Consider the following 22,244-nt stretch of genomic DNA (forward strand, 5'->3'; position numbering starts at 1 on the left):
TAGCAGTGCTTTCTAAGGCCCATTTGACTTCACTCTCCAAGATGTCTGGCTCAAGGTCAGCAACCACACTACCTGGGGTGTGCGAGACCTCCATATCTTTCTGGTATAATTCCTCTGTGTATTCTTGCCACCTCTTCTTGATGTCTTCTGCTGCTGTTAGGTCCTTACCACTTTTGTCTTTTATTATGGTAATCTTTGTACAAAATGTTCCTTTCATATCTCCAATTTTCTTGAACAGATCTCTGGTTTTCCCCGTTCTATTGTTTTCCTCTATTTCTTTGCATTGCTCGTTTAAGAAGGCCCTCTTGTCTCTCCTTGCTATTTTTTGGAAATCTGCATTCAGTTTCCTGTATCTTTCACTATCTCCCTCGCATTTTGCTTGCCTCCTCTCCCCCGCTATTTGTAAGGCCTCATTGGACAGCCATTTTGCTTTCTTGCATTTCCTTTTCCTTGGGATGGTTTTCATTGCTGCCTCCTGTATAATGTTACGAGCCTCCATCCATAGTTCTTCAGGCACTCTGTCCACCAAATCTACATCCTTAAACCTGTTCCTCACTTCCACTGTGTATTCATAAGGGATTTGATTTAGATTGTATCTTACCGGCCCAGTGGTTTTTCCTACTTTCTTCAATTTAAGCTAGAATTTTGCTATAAGAAGCTGATGATCTGAGCCACAGTCAGCTCCAGGTCTTGTTTTTGCTGACTGTATAGAGCTTCTCCATCTTTGGCTGCAGAGAATATAATCAATCTGATTTCGATGCTGCCCATTTGGTGATATCCATGTGTAGAGTTGTCTCTTGTGTTGTTGGAAAAGAGTGTTTGTGATGACCAGCTTGTTCTCTTGACAGAACTCTATTAGCCTTTGCCCTGCTTTGTTTTGAACTCCAAGGCCAAACTTGCCAGTTGTTCCTTTTATCTCTTGAGTCCCTACTTTAGCATTCCAATCCTCTGTAATGAGAAGAACATGTCCATAGTTTAGATGCCTGTTAAGCCCATGTTAAGCCCATTTGATTACAGCATGAATTGCAGCCAGAGTCCAAACATGCTTACTCAGAAGCAAGCCACAATGATTTCAAGTGAATTTGCATAGGACTGCAGCCTTGAGCATGATTATATATCCTATATAATAATATGCAAGTGTCTCTGCGTCCAGTCCCTGTGGATCTGCCGGGAGGTGGGAGGAGGGGGTCCCGCCATTGTCCCGACCAGAGGTGTCGCGCTCCTGCTGCTGGAGGAGGAGGAGGAAGGAGCCCGGAGCTCGAGGCGGCCTCTCCGACGGCCCCCTCGGCTCGACGCCCGCTGCCTTGGCCCGGGCCGCCCTCCTCAGCCCGCTACCTCCCCTACGGGGAGGAGGCTCGCCAGCCCCGGGATCCACCCACCGCCGCCTCCTTCTCAAAGCGGCGCCCATGGTGGCAGGCAACCAAGGGACGGAAAGGAGGCGACGGTGGGTGGATCCCGGGGCCGGCGAGCCTACTCCCTGTAGGCCAGGCCAGGCCTGGCCGAGGAGGCGACGCCACGGCCACGGCTTCTCCTATAGCCGAGCGCCGGGGTTGCGATCCGGCCTTGCCACGACACACGCTCTAGCACCCGTTATTTTAACGGGCTTCAAGATACTAGTATATATATAAACAACAACATATGGATTAGGTCCTTAATATCTTTGCTACATCTAAATGCTTAACCAACTAAAACTGAACCTCTGCAGAAGTAAATGGCTATGCTGAGAAATACCTTTTACAACTTGTTGATTACTGCATTTACTATTTTACATGGTTCTTTGTGCAAGGAAAACATAAATAACACACACACACACACACACACACACACACGTGTAAAATGTGAAATGTGAAGTCAAATTCAACTGCAAACTTTGGTTCAGGTGTAAAGCTTTCTTGTGTCTCCTCTAGGTACGGAGCTGTTGAGCCTGCACCATGGAGGACTGCCTTCACACTTCTTCCGAAAACCTTTCCAAGCTGGTCAGCTGGGCCCACAGCCACGGGACCATATGCACCCTCATTCCAAATCTGAAGCACCTTCTTTCAGAGGGCTCACATGGCAACCTGACAGCTATGTGGGGCTGCAGTGCAGGCCATGCCTATCACTGGCCTCTGACGGCAACCTGTAGAGCAGGCTCGCAGGAAAGAGTATGTTTCCAGGACAACAGGAGCTTCAACTCGGACAGCCCCAGCCTCATGGGCATGCCCCCGGACACACAAGCCAGCCCAGTGGAACGCTACTCTGGGAGGCCAGGGAAAGCAAAGTTGGACTGCAACAGAACCAGAGACTCCTGTGATTTCTCTTACTGCAGTGAGCCCTCAGAGTTAGATGAAACCGTGGAGGAATATGAAGATGAAGCTACTCTTTTTGACATGGTCTGTGAGTCCTCGGTAACAGATGAAGATAGTGACTTTGAACCTCGCCCTCAAAGATCTCAGACCAATTCCCGCAAAAGGCCAGCCCCGGGCGCCACCTCCTCGTTCCATCCAGGCTCCCATTCTCAGGTCGTCGATGAGAACAGTAGCAATGTGTCCGTCAAAAAAATCAAGCAAGAACTCCCCGAGGATTATTACATTGTGGCTAACGCAGAGATCACCGGTGGCATCGACGGCCCTGCGTTGTCCTTGACACAGATGTCGAAACCCAAAGCTCACCCTGCAGCCTCCTACCCTGTGCCGTCTAAATCCACCCCTCATTCGCCACCTTCACTCATTGCTGAATATGATTTGCAGAACATCTCTGCCTCCCCCCAGAAGCCTCCCAAAGTAACTCTGGCTTCGGCAGGTAAAGGGCCTGGAAGCAGCCTGGCCGTCAACCCTCAGGCAGCCCTGCAGATGCCTGCCAGCACTTCCAATGCTGGCAAGTCGTTAAGCATTCCTTTATCGGCCTTGCAACTCCCTGGGCAAGAGGAGCAAGCGACCTCAGAAGATGCCCTCCAGCCTGTGCCAAATCAGGTTCCCAGCGATGTAGCACTGTCTCCTTCTGCTAGCACAGAGCCAGAAGTTAGCTCCAGTCAGCAGCACCCAAGCACAGCTCCTGCCATCACCACGGAGCCAATGACACAGACAATACCAGGTATCAATACTTGGAACGCTTCTCATGATGTATTGGGTTGTTTTTTTGGAGGGACGAGGTATTTTAAAACATTCTATTTGAAGGTATAAGTTCTAGCTTTACACGTGCAAGTATGGATCATATTATGGGCAGTGCTTTCCCCCTGGTGGTACGCAACAGTACGCAGTGCCACCACCTTTGGGGAGGGAAGGAGGTGGGACCCTGCCAGAGCATTGCGCCTCCTTCCCCAAGCCTGGGAGGCATTTGCCCAGCTTAAGGAAGGAGGTGCTATGCTCTGACAGGATCCAGAGCCCTGCTGCCTCCTTCGCAAAGCCGGGCACCTCTTCACCTGGGCGGCAGCGCCCCAGTAGGTGAGTGGGTGGGCGAGGGAGCATCAATTAGCTAACCCACCCTTACCGCCCAGCCTTGGTGTCAGGCCACACCCCTCCCCCATTTGCTGGTTCCTCCCCCTGTTTGTTGGTGAGCACTAGCATTTTTTTGTTTCCTGGAAAAAAAATCACTGATAGGTCACATTAAAAAAAGAAGAAAATGTGTTAACATATCGGTAAAGAATCAGTATGATGGTTCCTGCCAAGGTAGTTCAGAAAGAGATCACTAAAGGGGTTTATTTACCATGCCATGGCACAGACTTCAATGCGTCGTGACAGTCAAATACAGTTAAATGGAAGTAAGTCCCAGTGTTTCAGTGGGGCTTGTTTCTGCAGAATGGCTGGGCCAAGCCGCTGCATTGCAGCATCATACATTTGTCTCTTATGTGGAGGGGAACAAATGCCTGGTTTTTTAGAAGGTGAGCCTTCTGAGAGGGAGGGATTTTTATCAGGGCGAGTTCCTGGGCAACCTCTGGCAGTGATGGGCATAAATTGCAACATGATGGTGTTCCGTTCCTGAACAGACATGACTGCCTTGCAAGTCAACCAGACTTGGTAGGGAACTCCACAATGGAAGAGTTCTACAGCTTGTACAGAGAAGGCTAGTGATAGCCTCTTGTCAGACTTCAGGCATAACCCAAGCAGGACTCCAGCCAAGCTCATTTAAGAAACGAGGAGACCATACAGGAAGAGGCTCTCATTCTCATACTTTGACTTTTGAAGATCAAAAGCTGTGGGTTGAGCGATACCAATAAATAAACTAAGTGCAACCCAGCAGCACTTAAGGGTTGCTGTGACTGACATCAGTTGCCATTGTCCCCCACTCCCCCCCCAAAGGCTATAATGCATTAAACAAAACCAACCCCAGTCATTTTAAAACTAAGGAAGTTACAATTTGAATGTTAATCCAAAAATTTTGTAGGTTTTGTCTATTAGTAGATCTAGGACTTTCAATGGTTTAAGCTTGGGGTCTAGCCTAGTGAGTTGTCCATACTCTGTATATATACGCTCTGGTCCCAAAGCCCTCTTCAGGCATGGAAGGGAACAGAGATGTGATTGGAAAGCTCTATAAATTATTTGTATTAGGGTTAGGCCAAGCAATCTGATACATATGCTAGGAGACTGGATTTCTGCTCTTGCCTGGTCAATAGGTTTTCTTCTTAGCTTCTTGTTGGAAATCCTTTTTATGAACTATTTCGCAATTGGTTTCAATCTAACATTCTCTTATGTTTTGGAATGTCATGAAGTGAAGCTTGAAATGTGCTTTGCTTTTTTTTAATGTTGCAACTTAAACTTGATGTCAGAACCTTCTAAAAGTTTTATTGCCTTTGAACCAATAGTATTTTTAATACTGCATCTTGTATATAGTTCCCTTGTTGTGCAAAGACAATTAGCAGCAAAATGTGAGGTGTTTAAAACAGTAGGTGCTTTATTTGCTGACAAAAGGGAACGTTTCTTTAGAGTATTTGTATTTGAATGTTGCTAAGGATTAGAGTTTATTGAACAAATAGTGATTCATTGTAACTTTTGAGTGCTTTTATATGGACCTTGTAATCCTTTAATGGTTTTTAAAAAGTTTATTCATCTTAAATAGAAGTCTGGCTAGCCAAAGTCCATTATAAACCTTTTAATGCTGAAAATAAAAACTTGTTCACCAGTTTTATAATGTTGGTTATCTTAGTAGCTATGCAGCAAAAAGTATATTGAACTTAAACACAGGTTTAAATTTTGTCCTTTGCAATCCTCTCTACTTAAAAGGCTTACCAAAGGGAATCCTTCATATTCCAGTCCTTTAGCACTATGCATATGTAAACTAGAGACATATTACCTTGCAGATTTTAGGTGTGGTTTGAGCGCAGAGGCAAGATTCAGATAGGGCCCCCAAAGCTTCTTTTTGATATACTTAAAATTAAATTATGAAAAAGACAAGATTGCAAAGAACATTTCTTGTGAACATTTCCTACTTTTTAATGCCTCATAATAACTATATTTTCTTTATTTTTTAAAATTTTATATTCAGTTTTTCATCATTAACATCATTCAAACTTAAATACAACAATATTTATACAATTGCGGGATATTTTCAATACAGTTGACTTAACAGTGACTTAACAAGTACTAACTTAACAATATAGCACTGCTTAACAGTGACATCTTTCTTTTTTTAAAAAAGGAAAGTGGTTTCTGCCTTTTAAGGTAAAGGGACCCCTGACTATTAGGTCCAGTCGTGACTGACTCTGGGGTTGTGACGCTCATCTCGTGTTATTGGCCGAGGAAGCCGGCGTACAGCTTCCAGGTCATGTGGCCAGCATGACAAAGCCGCTTCTGGCGAACCAGAGCAGCACACGAAAACGCCGTTTAACTTCCCGCCGGAGCGGTCCCTGTTTCTCTACTTGCACTTTGACGTGCTTTTGAACTGCTAGGTTGGCAGGAGCTGGGACCAAGCAACGGGAGCTCACCCCATCACGGGGATTCAAACCGCCGACCTTCGATTGGCAAGCCCTAGGCTCTGTGGTTTAACCCACAGCGCCACCTGTGTGGTTCCAATTAATATTTCATAATAATATGCATGCAGTGTGCAGAACTAGCAAGTTGGCAAGAGAAATAGATACTTAAAGATGTTCAAACATATGTGATCAGTCGTACAGTTAGGGTAATTTTTGATTCTGGGTGGAATTATTTTGTAGCCCTCTCCCAACCAGACTGAATGGTCTGATGAGGACCCCTGTCTTTAGATGCAAATGTGTATTAGTTACTTCAAAATGTGGTAAGTCAGCCCTGCTGCTATTCATTCCTCAGATTGAGGTACAGAACAAGCCCTGTCCTGCTCTGAGTGCACCACTAGATAGTGATTTGGAACATGCTGGGCGACAGAGGCTGCATCTGTTGAAATTTCCTCTTCTGTATAACTACTAAAGGTGCACAAGTTTTGTCTTCCATCGCATAAGGGCCAGCTGCGTCTTTGATGCCAGTTGCTGATCACAAGTGATTTGAAAATTTGCTTGCTTGCCTGCATGATTGATAGAAGTTTATCACCTATCATAACCCCTAGGACTGGGCCAGGCTATTTATAGCATAAATCTTAACAAATGAATTATCAAAACATACATGCATTGCAGAGAAAGTTACAGAACCTTAACTTAAGATTCAGAGCTCTCAACCACTACGCCAAATTGGGCTCTGATTTTAAATGACAGAATTTATAGCTCTTGGCTAAGTCAATTTCTGCAGATAGCCTCTAGGGCAGTGTTTCTCAACCAGTGTGCCTCCAGATGTTTTGGGACTACAACTCCCATCATCCCTAGCTAGCAAGACCGGTGGTCAGGAATGATGGGAGTTGTAGTCCCAAAACATCTGGAGGCACACTGGTTGAGAAACACTGCTCTAGGGTCACATCCAGATGGAAGTGGTCAAATGAACAATTAAACCACTGTTGTGGATTAATCAGATGCTCTCTCTTTCCCCCCCTGCTTGAAATAAATAGTTCAGAGGTCACTGGCCATTCATCATAAAAAATGGAGCCTAGCTCTGCCACTGAGCTAAATATAACATGATCTCCTGGCACACCATTTTGAGTTGGAGAAATGTCCAAACTCTCGTGGCTTTAATGTAATGTACTGTGTGCCATTGGGACAGGGTTAGCTACAAAACCAGATCAAGTCAGTTGGCATATATGTGTTCAGGCCTGTGGCTACCTGCACACTGCCCAAAAAGAGGAAATGTAACACTTAAAAAACAAAAAAGGACAAAAAGACAACACCAATTTGCAATTTATAAGAATAGGTGCATATTGAGAAGTAATTGCTATAAGAGAAACCACAGTACATTTTCCTCTCTTCTGGGGAGACCTGTGTGCCTCTCAGCCTTCTGTGCTGTCTGTTAGTGGGCAACTCCCAGCTCCTGCTGGTCATCCTTCCTGTGGTTTTTTGCTATTAAACTGAACCTGGACCTTCAGATACAGGGCTCCCTGTACTCCCTATACAGGACTGTACTCTGATGACCTTTCAATGGAAGGCTCTCCTCTGTAAAGTAGGACAGCTGGCTACCTTTCTGCCTCTGTTCCAGTGCCGGATTTACGTATAAGCCAGTGATGGCCAAATTTGGCCCTCCAGCTGTCTTGGGACGACAATTCCTATCATCCCTGTCCACTGGTCCTGTTAGCTAGGGGTGATGGCAGTTGTAGTCCCAAAACAGCTGGAGGGCCAAGTTTGGCCATCACTGGTATAAACTAAACAAGCTATAGCTTAGGGCCCCACTCTCTTGGACCCCCCTAAAAAAAATTAAAGGAAAAAAATCCTGGTTGTACGTTTCCTAAATTTAAGATAAGTTCAACAATTACTTTTAAAAAATACATATTTTGTTATGTGCAAATGGCTTTAGAGTCCATAAATTACTAGCATATATTCAACACAAAAAACAGTGACCATTTGTTGTTGACAAAGGACAGCTGGACATATAAAGGGCCCTATTACCTTCAGTAGCTTAGGGCCTCATCAAACCTAAATCCAGCCCCGCTCAGTTCTACACCTTTAAAAAAAAATATCAAAGCACATTTGCAAACCCTGAAGTACTGTTCTTACAGTACTTGTTCATTGAGCAGGGTGAAGGCAAGAAAACTAGCTGGGAGGGTGCTGATTGTATTCTGTGGATTTGTGATAAGTCAGAATGCTTAAAATATGCAATGCTTAAAATTTAAAATATGCAACATCCCTTTCACAGGGCAGATGGGAAGAACTCAGATTTCATTTGTTGCATACCGTTTCCCCTGCAATGAAGTTTCAGATTTGTTTTGTTTTTGCAAAGCTGATAGTGCTGGCAGATTCATTTGCAGAAAAGGAATTGTGAATTGTATGCTTTACACTCCTTCCTTGCACTAGTGATCTTTACTTTATCCCCCCCCCCCTAATCATGCTGTCCATCTATTTATATTACTGCCAGTAAGTACTGGCGGAAAAATGTATAGCTCTGTGTTCTGGGATTTCCTTATGGCACCCTGGCAACTCTTTGCTCCCACACCCGACAATCAGAGCATTTGTCTTCCCCACCCAATACAGTGTGGTGTTGCTAGAGCAGATGTGTTTATGTGCCAAGTTTTTGTTTTCTTTCATCTTGCTTTGTAGTCTGGCTCCATAGAAATTCAAATAGACACGCTGCTCCCCAGCCTCCTGTATTGTTTGGGGTTTGTCCTGTCCTGTGAAGCTCACTTGATTTAATTGCAACTCTGGGAAAACAAATTAAGAGTCAGAAAGGTTGGTCTTTGCATTCTCACTTCAGCTGTACATGTGCATATGCTGTTTGTTTTGGTTTCCATTCACAGATATACATAAACACACACACACACACACACACACACACACACACACACACTTGCTCATTCTGCTGTATTTTTGTCTTCTGGCTTATGATAGCTGTCAAGCAATGAAGCCCCAACTACCGGTAAATCACACAACAAGCCTACTGCCAGTTTTGGGCTTAAACAAAAGTGTGAATATTTATTACAGGAAAGCAAGGGGGCATCTGAAAATCACATGGCAAAACAGATTATGTATAAAGTAAGGCTATCGTAAATGTCTCCCTTTCAAAATGAAGAATTAAAAACATCTGAGGTGATTTCCCCCCTCCTCTCCAGAATTTAATTATTCAGTTTGTGCTATTAACGGCCCAGAAACAATTCTGGGAGGAAGGGAGCGGCGAGACGAGCTGAAAAATATCCATTGCACAATTATGTTGCGGATATGCATAAACACTGCCCTTTAACAGCAAGTATGTATGAAGAAGAAAAGCTGAGCCAAGTCCAGAGTTAATTAGATAAGGAGGGTAATGGTTATTGCCAATGTTCACTAGCACAGTTTTCAAAACTCAGACTGCCACCAGACGAACACCATCGCTTCTCAATTTACATGTTCACAGACATATATTTCCATAATCGACATGTTTTGAATGGAGAAAGCATGGATTCCAAGTGAGATCCAGCTCAAATGCAAGCAAGCCCCAAAAGTGAGGGTAAACATTGTTAATAAATATATTCCTGGTTGCATAGATAATTAAGAAATATACAGTGGTACCTCGGTTTACAAACACAATTGGTTCCAGAAGTCTGTACTTAACCTGAAGCGTACTTAATCTGAAGCGAACTTTCCCATTGAAAGTAATGGAAAGTGGATTAATCTGTTCCAGATGGGCCCGCGGAGTACTCAACCTGAAGCGTACTTTACCCGAGGTATGAGTGTAATTGGTTCCAGAAGTCGGTGCTTAACCTGAAGCGAACTTTCCCATTGAAAGTAATGGAAAGTGGATTAATCCGTTCCAGAAAGGTCCGCGGAGTACTTAAACTGAAAATACTCAAACCGAGGCATACTTAAACCGAGGTATGACTTATAAAAGTAGGAAGCTGCATTATGCTGCGTCAGACCATTGTTCCATCTAGCTCAGGCTTTCCCAAACTTGGGTCTTCAGCTGTTTTTGGACTACAGCTCCCATCATCCCTAGTTAGCAGGACCAGTGGTCAGGGATGATGGGAACTGTAGTATGAAAACAGCTGGAGAACCAAGTTTGGGAAACCCTGAGCTAGCTCAACATTGTCAACAATGATGGACAGCAGCTTTCTCAACTTTCAGGCAGGAGTCCTTTAAAGCCATACTTGGGTGTGTTTCAGTTACCTCAAACCTTTTGCACACAAACCACATGATCTACCACTAAGCTATGAACCCTAGCTCAGTGTTTCCCAACCTTGTGCCTCCAGCTGTTTTCGGACTACAATTCCCATCATTCCTGACCAGTGGTCTTGCTAGCTAGGGATGATGGGAGTTGTAGTCCCAAAACATCTGGAGGCACAAGGTTGGGAAACACTGCCCTTGCTCATGAACCCACTAAAGATTAGAATCTACTCCAGAAAAAGTGCAGCTTTGGTATTCAGCTGACTAATGAAAAAGTAGCCCACTGCTCTGCTTCGAGATCTTTTTTGTTGTTGTGTTTTTGTTGTGAACTGCCTAGAGCTATTATAGGGAGAGACATGCTATAAATATTTTAAATAAAATAAATAATAGGTCCACTGGAAATTCAGAAATTGCTGATACAAACAAGTATCTCTGCCTGATCTTGGTGGCAATGGCTCCTGATTTTGGATATCCTTTATTCCTGGCAAGGCTTTACCCCCTTCCCCCGCCCCAAATTGCCAGCAGCATTCACTGGAGAGGTTTCTAAGTTTTCATATTGTGCCTAGTCAGTAAGAATGCAAGTTGGGGGGGACGGGAGGCACATTATTTTTTTAAAGTCAGAAACTTGATCTGATGCAAAATTTGAAAAGAAAACGGGAACATTCATGTAAAAGCAGTCTTTTTGTAGCTACCGGTATGCTCATTCCAAGGTGAGAACACCATGAAAATGAGATTCCCTGGGCAGTTCGTATGGGTTCTCTCTGCACTTTTAGAAGCTGACAGCAATAGCTCACATGTTATATCTTTACATCTCCAGTGGATATAACACATAAATCAGAACAGAGCATCTGTGATTCACTACCTTTGGCAATATAATAATATAAGAAATCCTGCTTAGGGCCTAAGAACTGCGTGGACCCTCTTATAAGCAATATATCAGCTGAGCACTGTCAGGTTCTACAGAAAACTCCAGAGTGTGATTTACTATATTAATTACAGTCTTGTGGCTTCGTGTTGCTAAGCCTGAAATTACAACCACATTCCAAAGTTGATTTAAGAATATTCTTTGGTTAGGAATACAGCACAGCTTATTATGATTAATGTAATAAAATATTTATTGCATATTCTGTTTTTTCTTTGTTTCTCTGTTTAGTGCCCTACTTAGGAGGCCTGTACAAAAGTTGTAGCATCACATTACCAAGGCCAGACTGGATGCGATGGCAACAATATGTGTCTGCCCTATTAAGGGATAAAGCATGTAGTGTAGAGGCAACTTCCAATTTACGCAGGGGTTATGTTCCAAGACACTGTGCATTTAAGTGAAATCACTTATATTTGAAACACCCCTGAAAAGGCATGCTATATTCTCTATAATAAGGTTGAAATCAGTACCACTTCCTCTTATCCTTCTCCCCACATGTTCTGCAATGCTGACACACCATATTAATTCACTTTACCAGGCTGTCAGATGAAAGACAATATAAGGAATATAGGTAGGTAGCCGTGTTGGTCTGGATCGAAGTAAAATAAAAAAAATTCCTTCAGTAGCACCTTCAAGACCAACTAAGTTTTTAGTTTGGTATGAGCTTTCGTGTGCATGCACACTTCTTCAGATAACTGAAGAAGTGTGCATGCACACGAAAGCTCATACCAAACTAAAAACTTAGTTGGTCTTTAAGGTGCTACTGAAGGAATTTTAATATAAGGAATATAATTGACATTATAGAATATCTGAAGGTCGGGAATGAAAAACAAGTGGCACTGGTGTTTATAGATGCAGAGAAGGCCTTTGACAACGTTTCATGGTTATTTATGAAAAACACACAATGGAAGTGATGAATTGTGGTGAATCATTCTGTAGAGGAATTGATGTAGTTTATTCAGACCAATGGGTCATGCTGATTATGAATAACATGACAACTGAAAAATGTAAAATAATGAAGGGTACAATACAATTCACTAACAGAACAATTCTATATACGTAGTATGTCAGGACCAGGAGATACACAGACAGAATGACCACCATATCCAATGCATGGAAGGGGGAAAGCACCCAACTGGAATGTTTTGTGTTTTTGTGGTGTGAATAACCCTTTGATGTTTGGATGAAGGGTGGTGTGTAATAAAGAAAAACAGGAAATCAGCACCCTCTGCATCCCTGGAAATGCTTCCATAGCCTGCCAATCAGGAATTGCGCTGGCGACGCTGTCTGCAGGCCCCCAAACATGGAAGCAATCATTAAACGCATGATGCTAGGGAAGACCTTTTACTGATAAACACATAGAATAAGAAAATTGTAGAAGAGACCCTGAGCATCATCTACCGTAGTCCTGGGGTTGTCAACCTCGTCCCTACTGTCCACTAGTGGGCATTTCAGGATTCTAGGTGGGTGGTAGGGGGTTCTATGGCACTAGCTGAATCCTTCTTCCATCAAGCACGGGTGGGTGGTAAGGAAATTTTACCATCCAGAAATATGCATTAGTGGGTGGTAGGTATAAAATGGTTGAGTACTCCTGATCTAGTCCAACCCCCTGCAATGTAGGAATATGCAGCTGTCCCATACAGGGATCGAACCTGCAACCTTGGTGTTAGCAGCACCATGCTCTACTCAACTGAGCTATCCAGGTGATCATGATAATACAAAAACACATTTATAGATAAGCATCTGTGTTGGGCAGTGGCTTGATATATAGTAGGGTAGCAGGTACAAGTGTCCCTTGGTGGCACTAGCTTCATGCTAGAAAGCCATTCACCCCTTGCATAGCTGTCTGCCATGGAGATTCCAAGGACTCAGAATCCTGTGTGGAGCAAGGAAGTTAACAACCCTACAGAGGACTACCTGGGAGCATCCTGGCCACTGCTGCTAGGGGTCCTAATTTGGCTCCCAGGGCCCTTTATCCCCAAATCACACCCACCTGCCCCACCCCCAATATCATATGTCACATCACAGGTGAGGCAAGTAAACGCCTGCCTGTCATCACTTCGAAGTCCATTTCCAAGCTGCAGAGTCAAAGGGAGGGAAATTCCTTGCATCAGGTCTCGTGTTGCTGTGAAGTTGCACTACTGATGGTCTGTAAGAATATATAATAAGTCATAAATATGCTCTTCTACTGCGTCACTGACACCCTGCCTCTATAGTATAGTGCTGGAATATACTGAGAGCCAGTGTGGTGTATTGGTTAGAGTGTTAGACTATGATTTGGGAGACCAGGTTTCAAATCCCTGCTCATCCACGAAGCTCACTGGGTGACAGTGGACCAGGCTCCATCTGTCATTGCCTTAAAGCTCTTCAGTGCTGACCAGTGTATTGAGCATTCATTCTGATTGGTTTGTGAGAAGGTTATAAGGCATTACATCAGGCAATTTTCATCCCACACTTCCCATTGCATTTTCCTGTTACTTCTTTTTGGAAGGGAGGGTGGGGAGTGGGTTTATTGTGCAAGAGCACCAAATCAACTTAAATTGCACAGCCTGGATTCTTTGATATGTGATTGTATCCCACCTCAGAATAGCAACAATCAGGAATAGCCCATTGTCTCTCAAAAGCCAAGTCATGTGCGCTGGACCAGGAAATGAACTTTTTATAGCATGAGCCTCTGCTCTGATTTATTAATTGAAGTAGGTCAAGCAAGAATAGAAACAATTATTGAAACTTGGCATCTGGGAATCCAACCAAATTCTTAGTGGATGTAAGTAAACTAGAGTCAGTGAATCTAAGAGAAAAGTTATTACCATTTGAATTCTGATCTGTCATCTTCAGACTTTCTCTTCTCCAAAACAAAATGACACAACAGAATAATAGCTATTTCGTATGTAAATGTAAAGGCTGTAACTTGGATGCCATGGCCAATCAGGTGTCAGTAGCTACCAGTAGCTACCTCTTCCTGCCCTTCCCAGAAATGACTGGTGACTTTTTTAGTGCTTAGGGCCGCAGATGATGCTCTCTCCACAGCCCGAGGTTGGTTTAAAAAACCACTGAAATAAGCAAAGTGATTTGATGGCTTGCTTGCCCTGTAATGGCATGCAAAATCTCCCACCTGAAGAATGCTGCTCACACTTCCTACTGGTAAAACCAAACCTGACACCTCTCTTCTGATCTTAAAGATGGATTTCCCTTTCCTCCTGCTTCAGCTGCTGATTGTCACGATACCTGGTTAAGGGCCAAGCTAATTCTGGTGAAGGTTATTTCTAAACTCAGAACCTGCCACTCAACAAACTCCAGATCCCTAAACCATGTCTAGTGGCTATATAACTCCGAGAGCATATATTTCCTAATGTCGGAAGAGTTGATGAGACTCTTAGTTCATAATAGCATAATAGCCTCATTGCAGGCTGCCATTCACTTTCCTCATGCAAGAATTAAGAAACCCATAACCCATGTGACTTATGTTGTGACAAGTGCTGCTATAATGATGTGATGACTGTCTAGACATAGACAGGAGCTTGTTTTGGTATGGTACGTTGGCAGTCAAAATTCTGCCGGCATGGAAAGTTCTCAAATAATTGTTGAGTGTGTGTGTTAAATACCCTGAAGAACGGCCACTCTTTTGAGTGGATTAACCTGGAGTCCCTTCATTCTATACTGAACTCATTCGTTCATTTAGTATTTGCATTATTTTTACTTATTTTTGTAGAAGTTATTTTCTGAAGACTGGCACAATATAGCGTCTGAAAATCTGTGATTGTAATAATCACATTGTGGCTGATCAATTTCATGTTGCTATATTTTAACCCCTCCGCCCCCAATGTAACTAGGTGGCATTTGTCGGTGATGCGGGAAGTTGTGGGAAGTTTCTTCTCAAACTAATGTTTTTGAAGCTTCGGGATCAATGTCTTATGTAGAGACGGTGACATCAGCGCTGGAAGAGACATTAACAGAACAATCTTGCACATGTTTACTCAGATGTTAACCCCATTGAGCTCAATCTCCTTTGTGTGTTTACATGGACATGGTCTGAATTCAAGCGTATAGGATTGCAGGGATTCAGCACATTCTTACGCATTGTTTACTTGGATGTGTGTCACAATGTGTTCATTAGGGTTAACCCTTAGGTAAGAGTGCATAGTACCAGAACCTTACAATACAGAAACTTTGCTATGCCATTGGAACATTCCATTGTCAAAGGAACACTGGTAGAATTATTATTATTATTAGTATTAGTAGTAGTAGTAGTCGTAGTAGGATACTGCCCTATACCCTCAGGTCTCAGGGCGGTTCACAACATAAAATCACAATATAAATCACAAAATACATAATAAAAACAAAAACAATCCAATAATTCCCCCCTCTCTAACACATTTTAAAAGCTCCTTAGAGACCAACTAAGATTGCCATTGGTATGAGCTTCATGCATGCACACGAAAGCTCATACCAATGACAAACTTAGTTGGTCTCTAAGCAGCTTTTAAAATGTGTTAGAGAGGGGGGATTATTGGGTTGTTTTTGTTTTTATTATGTATTTTGTGATTTTTTAAATTTGTTTTGACTACGGCAGACCAACATGGCTACCTACCTGTAACTAGACCATTTTTAAAGGGCATTAGATGCCAATCAGCTACAGGCCTGGTTAAAGAGGAATGTTTTTGCCAGGCACCTAAAGGTGTATAATGAAGGCGCCAGCCAAACCTCCCTGGGCCTCCACAAATGGGCCCGTTCTCAGGTTGCCGCTGCCTGGATCTCTCAAGGAGGAGGCACACAAAGAAGGGCCTCAGAGGATGATCTCAGGGTCCAGATTGGCTCGTATGGAACGAGGCTCATATGGAAATACCTTGAGGTAATGCGGTCCTGAGCCATTTAGAATGAAGGAAACAGGGCAAAGTCATGGGCAGGATGGAGACAGCACAAAGAAGGAGCATAACTGGTACCCCGTCCCACCCCTTTAATCCACAGAAATGCCCCAGTTGATGCCTTAGCTTTGTACCAGCCCTAGGCCTGGTGTAAAAAAACAAAAACAAAAAAACCCTCCTATTGATTTGGGGGGGGGGGTATTGTATCCATGATAGCCCTGCCACATCGCCATGACAGAGCATAGGATATGGTGTAACTCAGCCTTCAACAACATGGTGCCCTTGATAACTTTGGACTACAATCCCCATCAACCCCAGCCAACAGGACCAATGATTGGGGGTGATGGAAGCTGCAGTCCAGCAACATCAGGAGAACATCAGGAGGTAGCCTCACTCATAATCACAGCACACTACCACCAGAATATACACCTGTCACTGGTAGACCATGGCCACGTCCACACCATACATTGAAAGCACTCACCTACCACTTTAATAGCCCTGTGGTTCCAAATCTAGCCAGGTCAGGTGTAACATGCTCGCCTTCCTTCTCACAAAACAACTGAGCATCCAAGTCCAGGGGCCGTGTGTTTCAGCTGTTTGCTGTTGTTCATTATTCTCTCTGTGTCTCCCTTTGCATTCCACAGGCCACTCTCCCACAGGGGCAGGATCTGCCCTACACCCCCATTCTGTGCTGACCACGAGGGAGACCCACCCCATGACCAGTAGCGGTGATCTCTGTGGGGGGTTGCGACCTACCTGCTCCTGGTAGGCTCCTGCGCCCTTGAAAACCTCTTTATGACAGGCAGTTATGCAACAGGTGAAGGTGTTCCTAGCACGGTGCTTGTGGTAAAAACAAACCTGCTGTCTGTTGAGCACGGAAATCCTGCTGGGGAAACTGGTTGGCAACTCTCCCTGTGTATCTTTCTGGTTCACGATCTTCTCCAACCTGGATACTGTTCATTAAAGGCACTGGCAATGTCACCTGCATTGTTTCTTTGACAGATCACTATCTCCCAACCCCTCCTTGTGTGACCTAGTTCCAGCTAGACTCAAGGTGGGGCTTTTGATGGACTCCATGGCTCCTCCACCTCCTCCGCTCTGTTTACTCAGGTTTCCTAAACTGGAATGGAGGCAGGCCTTTTAGGCTACTCAAGTCAAATGAGGACGTACTGCCACCAGGGTGTCATCTTCTTCTTTGGCAACCACTCATAGCTGAGTAAGATGGCCTTCCATGAATATGGTCTTAACAGTGTGCCCGTACGTGTCTGTGGAGGCCAATTCTGGATCCACATGTCCTTCCACAGTGGGGACATAGGTTTCTGGGCAGGAGTTGAACACAGCGAGGGTTTGCCAAACGTGCCTTCCTGTTAGCTCATTTCTCCCTTTCGTCCTGAGTTTGTGCTTCTTCAAAGTTCACAACGCCTTTGGTGAAGGCTGTTGCGCGTTTAGACCTTTAAACCTCCCCCCTTAAATAGATTCAGACAAGACTCAAATTGGTTTGGTTTTTGGCAGAATTTAGGCCACAACTTTATTGATTACATCATGTGAGTGGCTGCATAGGCTCTGGTTCGACTAGCTCCCTGCACCGTTGCAGGCATGGGCACAACTCCTCTCAGGGTTAACCAAACAATTGAGTCCCTGGATTCCTTTAATGGAATACCCTTCACATAGGGATGGCGAGAGCGTTCCCCCACCCCCACCCCCATCCCTATCACCTGAACCAGAGCCTATCCGCAACCTTACAGGTTGTGACAATTTGCTACGCGGCAGGCGAAACCCAAGTGGCGCCAGCCAATCAGCCAAGTGGGGGAAATTCCTGCCGTGCCCCTGTCCCAACGACAGATGACACACGACAGCACAGCAAGATCAAGTGCACAAGCCCTAAAAGTAGGGAGAGGTGGGTAGGTGTTCCCATGCACTGACCAAAAGAGGAAGCTCTGAATCATGTGCATGAGCATATATAGGTCCCTTGATCGGTTTGGCTAGCGTCCCATTGGCCAGATTCAACCCAGCATCAAGGGACCTACCAATAGCATGTTGTGTATTATGTATTAGGGTTGTGTATTAGGGTGTTGTGGCTATCCAATTGTACCCACCCACACAACACAGGGTTCGGTTGCCAGGTTGCACCGCAACACGTGCCCTCTTTAAGGGAGGACACGATTTCTCCAATTGGAGCGTTCACAGACTAGTGATTCTCAGTTGTCGGTGTTTAAACTACATTTTTTAAAAAAGATTTGCCTTGAGAGCATCTTTTGTTGTCCACCAGCATAATGCTTACCATTCCTAAGTTGGGAACAGAGCATTGCTTTGGAAGATGGTAATCAGGGATCCGAACAACATGACCAGTCCAATGAAGTTGATGTTGAAGAATCATTGCTTTGACACTGGTGATCTCTGCTTCTTCCACTGGCATTTGTTCACCTGTCTTCCTAAGTGATATGGGATAAGGCAGTCAGCTTCAGGTGAAGGGGTGGGAGAGCATAGAAGCCAACTCCTAGGGGCTGAGGTCCCTTCACCCCCCCATAAAATATTTGAGGGGGGTCAGGGTCCCCCCCAAATTGATGGACATTGCATTCAAATGGTGGGGGTACACTACATCATATGATTAATTATGTGGAGTGGGGCTTACCTGGGCACCACCCAATATTTTATTCAAATCAGTGCCTCTGCTGAGCACTGGAGAAAATACTTTCTTTTTGTGTTTTGTATTTTCGTATGTTTCTGTTGTTTGAAAAAATCTTTAATAAACACATTTAAAAAAAGAAAAGAAAAGAAAATACTGGTTTCCTCTTCCGGATCTAAAACCAAACCAAAACCTGGAAGAAATTCATTCCTGGAAAACATTATTTTATATATATATTTCAAACAGATACGGAATCATACAGCAGAATGAGGGAGGACATGGATACATAATAATACAGAGAGCCTCTTTTGCATTGAAAATAGGACAATAAAACTCCTCAAGCCATTTAGTCACAGCCCTTGATCATAATTCATTTGCATGGGCTAATTTCATTTTAGAAAACATTTAGTCCTTGTCACAGTGATCAACATTAAATATGATGTCGTGTCAAAACAGCTGACATGCAAATTGTATGCCTGTCTGCATTTCACAATGAGCATGAAGTCAGCTGCACACACACACACACACACACACACAGAGAGAGAGAGAGAGAGAGAGAGAGAGAGAGAGAGAGAGAGAGAGAGTGTCACCCCTCTTTCTTGCTGGGGAAACCAGGGTACTTGAAGAGCAAGTCAGAATGGCCTTTCTTCTTTTATAACATCACCTTTCTGGGAGTTGATCAGCAGTGCACACACTTGACTGGCACATGAAGGATACCTCAGAGCGAGATGGAGGAAGGTGTATGGTTGCCACATAGTCATTACCCAGTAGAGTTTCTTGATCCTTGTTATTGCTAAAATAGGTCTTCCTTGATCTCTTAGTTGTATTGTGGTGGGGAGAGGATGCACCTCATCTGCATCCTGTATGACTGGAGACACCAAAGCACTTCCTCCTCCTCCTCCTCCTCCTCCTCCTCCTCCTCCTCCTCCTCCTCCTCCTTTTGCAGCCGCTATTGGGCCAAGTTCTTTTGGTGTGGGATTAGACCAGCATAAAAGGTAAAGGTACCCCTGACCGTTAGGTCCAGTCATGGACGACTCTGGGGTTGCACGCTCATCTCGCTCTATAGGCTGAGGGAGCCGGTGTTTGTCCTCCCACAGCTTCCGGGTCATGTGGCCAGCATGACTAAGCTGCTTCTGGTGAACCAGAGCAGCGCACGGAAACCCCATTTACCTTCCTGCCGGAGTGTTTATCTACTTGCACTTTGACATGCTTTCGAACTGCTAGGTTGGCAGGAGGAGCAGGGACTGAGTAACGGGAGCTCACCCTGTTGGGGGATTCGAACCGCCGACCTTCTGATCAGCAAGCCCTGCCTAGGCTCTGTGGTTTAGACCACAGCGCCAACCTCCTAGACCAGCATACTGGACACTTTATCAGACAGAGCAGAGAAACAGCTAACAGACCATCACTTTTGATGTGACAGGTGCACATTTAGTGCACATAGCCTGCACTCTTCGACAATGCACTGTCGTTTCAGGGGAGGGGTTTTTAACCTTTCCCTCATGATGCAGTCCTAATCAAAATTGTCTCCTTATTATATAATCTTCACCCAACAGCAGCTTCCATGGGAGGTTCCTCCGCCTCCCCCATAAAATATTTGAGGCCCCCCCCCAGCGTTGATGTGCATTGCTACTTAAATGGTGTGTGTGCATCACCTCTTGTGATCAATTATTTGGGCTGGGGCTTATCTACCCCCCTCTTTTTATTCAAGTTGGCACTCTTTGTAGCTTCTTTTGTTTTTTTGTGGGGGGGGGGGCAATGAAAGTGGAATGCTAATAAGGTTAAACACCCCTCCCTGTGTGCTGCGTTCCCAGTTCTTAGTAGTAATTATAGTAGTTAAAAATCAATGAAAACCCCTTTCACAATGTAATCACCATACAGTTATAATACAGTAACAAATACACACCGAAATTCATATTCTCTCAATGGTTTGCATGTTAAAGAGCAGAGATCATGATCAAAGGAAATAACAATTTACATGAAAAGAGAATCAAACATATGAGCTGGCATGGATTATTTACTTCTATAAATCCCAATTATGATCCTAATCTGGGGCCAAGGCTGATGACGGATGAACGTATGTTTAAGCGAATATGAAGGGGATACATGTTCTTGAAAAAAGCTGGAAGTAATAGCTATAACTCATTTATTCACTGCTTTTGGTTTTTAATGGGTTTTTTTTTTACTTATTGCTGGTTTTAACTTGGCTAGGAACCATTATTGAGGGATGTGCTAGAATTCTTATCAGAAAGACCCAAACTTTTCAGCCCCCTGGCTTCACTGAAGCTGATTTTCCAGGAGGTATATGACATAGAACTTCTCTCCCCACCCCCATGTTACACTCAATTTTATTTATACAAAATGCCTTGAGTGAAAAGAAGAAAACAATTGCTAGTCAGTTGCCAAGCAAGTCAGTCCCTCTTGCCATCTGCAGGCAAGGTGGTCACTTGGCATTCTTAGCATTCTTGGCCTGCGTTTTCTTCAGCCCTTTCTTGTTTTTCTTTGCAAAACGCATGTTCTGCAGTAACTTGGGATCAACCCCCTTCAGAGATTCATATCTATTTGATCTGGCTTTCTTATTGCCCATTTCTGTGCCACTTGCGAGACTGGTTGTGTGTGGTGTGGTTCTTGGACTTAGCCATGGCTTAAACCTGAACCTCCGCCAAGACCGTTCAGACCAAAACCGGAAGAGCCTGACATGGAACTTCTTTATTATTTGGTGACCCAGGACATATTTTAAGAGACTGAAATAAATCAAAACAAAACTATTCCTTTCTAAAGGTATGGAGAGGTGATGATGTTGAAGTCACATGACGTCAGTCTGTTTCAGATTGGGTCTTCTATTCTGATCAATTTTCAGATTCTCACTTAAATCCAGTTATCCACATTTCCACATCAGTTTGATGATGATAGATGATAGATAGGTAGATGATAGATAGATAGATAGATAGATAGATAGATAGATAGATGATAGATAGATAGATATAGATAGATGATAGATAGATAGTCCTCATGAAAATTCACCAGCATTTGAGTGCATTCTCCTGATAGACATCTTTTTGTATGCATGTTTGCTTAAGATTCACATTTTTGCAATGCACTTTTGCCTGATATGATGCATTTTATGTTATTTTGAGCAATATATGCATTTCTATACACACTAGTACTTTTTTGTACACGTTCTTTGGCTAGAGAACTGCACTGCAGAATTTGGAAGATTGTGAATTTTGAAGGATGGCTGTGTTGTAGTTCGTGCATTTTGGGGGAGGAAGTGTGAATTAGGTAGGTTTGCCTTTAAATGTAAATTCAGCTGGATTTCTCCCCCCGCCTACCTGTGGCCTTCCAGATGTTGTTGGACTCCCATCAGCTCCAACCATCATGGTCAATGTCAGGGATGTTGGGAGTTGGGTCCTTGTAGCATCTGGGGGGCTTCAGATTTCCCATCTCTGCTGTAGACGTTTCACTATATTTTTGTCACTTGTAGCAAACTGCGCTGCAGTTAAAACATTTTGCTTTGTGTACATCGACATATTGCACAAATGTGTATTATGCTGAAACAGACAACTGATTCACCATGCTGAAAAGTACATTTCATTAAAAGTATTTTTGATGTATTAAAAGTGGCTTTAGTTTTGTGTTGTTGTTGGAACCAGCACAACCTCTGGTTTCACAAATGAAATGGTTTGAGAATGGGGGTTACCTTTCTTAATTGGGCCTCTGCACTGCAACTCAGTGGAG

General features: G+C 43.9%; 1 protein-coding gene across 2 annotated transcripts in view; it reads left to right on the forward strand.

Moving 5' to 3' along the window:
- Positions 1-22,244, forward strand: part of KIAA1958 (KIAA1958 ortholog) — a 67,107-nt gene that overhangs the window by 17,205 nt on the left and 27,658 nt on the right. For both annotated transcript variants that reach the window (XR_009556866.1, XM_035140447.2), the window contains exon 2: positions 1,908-3,072. Coding sequence is in view for 1 of the 2 variants with exons in the window: in XM_035140447.2 (XP_034996338.1) it covers positions 1,932-3,072 (1,141 nt within the window). In the remaining variant the exon portion in view is untranslated. The remainder of the gene's footprint in view (positions 1-1,907; positions 3,073-22,244) is intronic.

Source organism: Zootoca vivipara, chromosome 16 (genome assembly GCF_963506605.1).
Source record: "Zootoca vivipara chromosome 16, rZooViv1.1, whole genome shotgun sequence".
Lineage (NCBI taxonomy): Eukaryota > Metazoa > Chordata > Lepidosauria > Squamata > Lacertidae > Zootoca > Zootoca vivipara.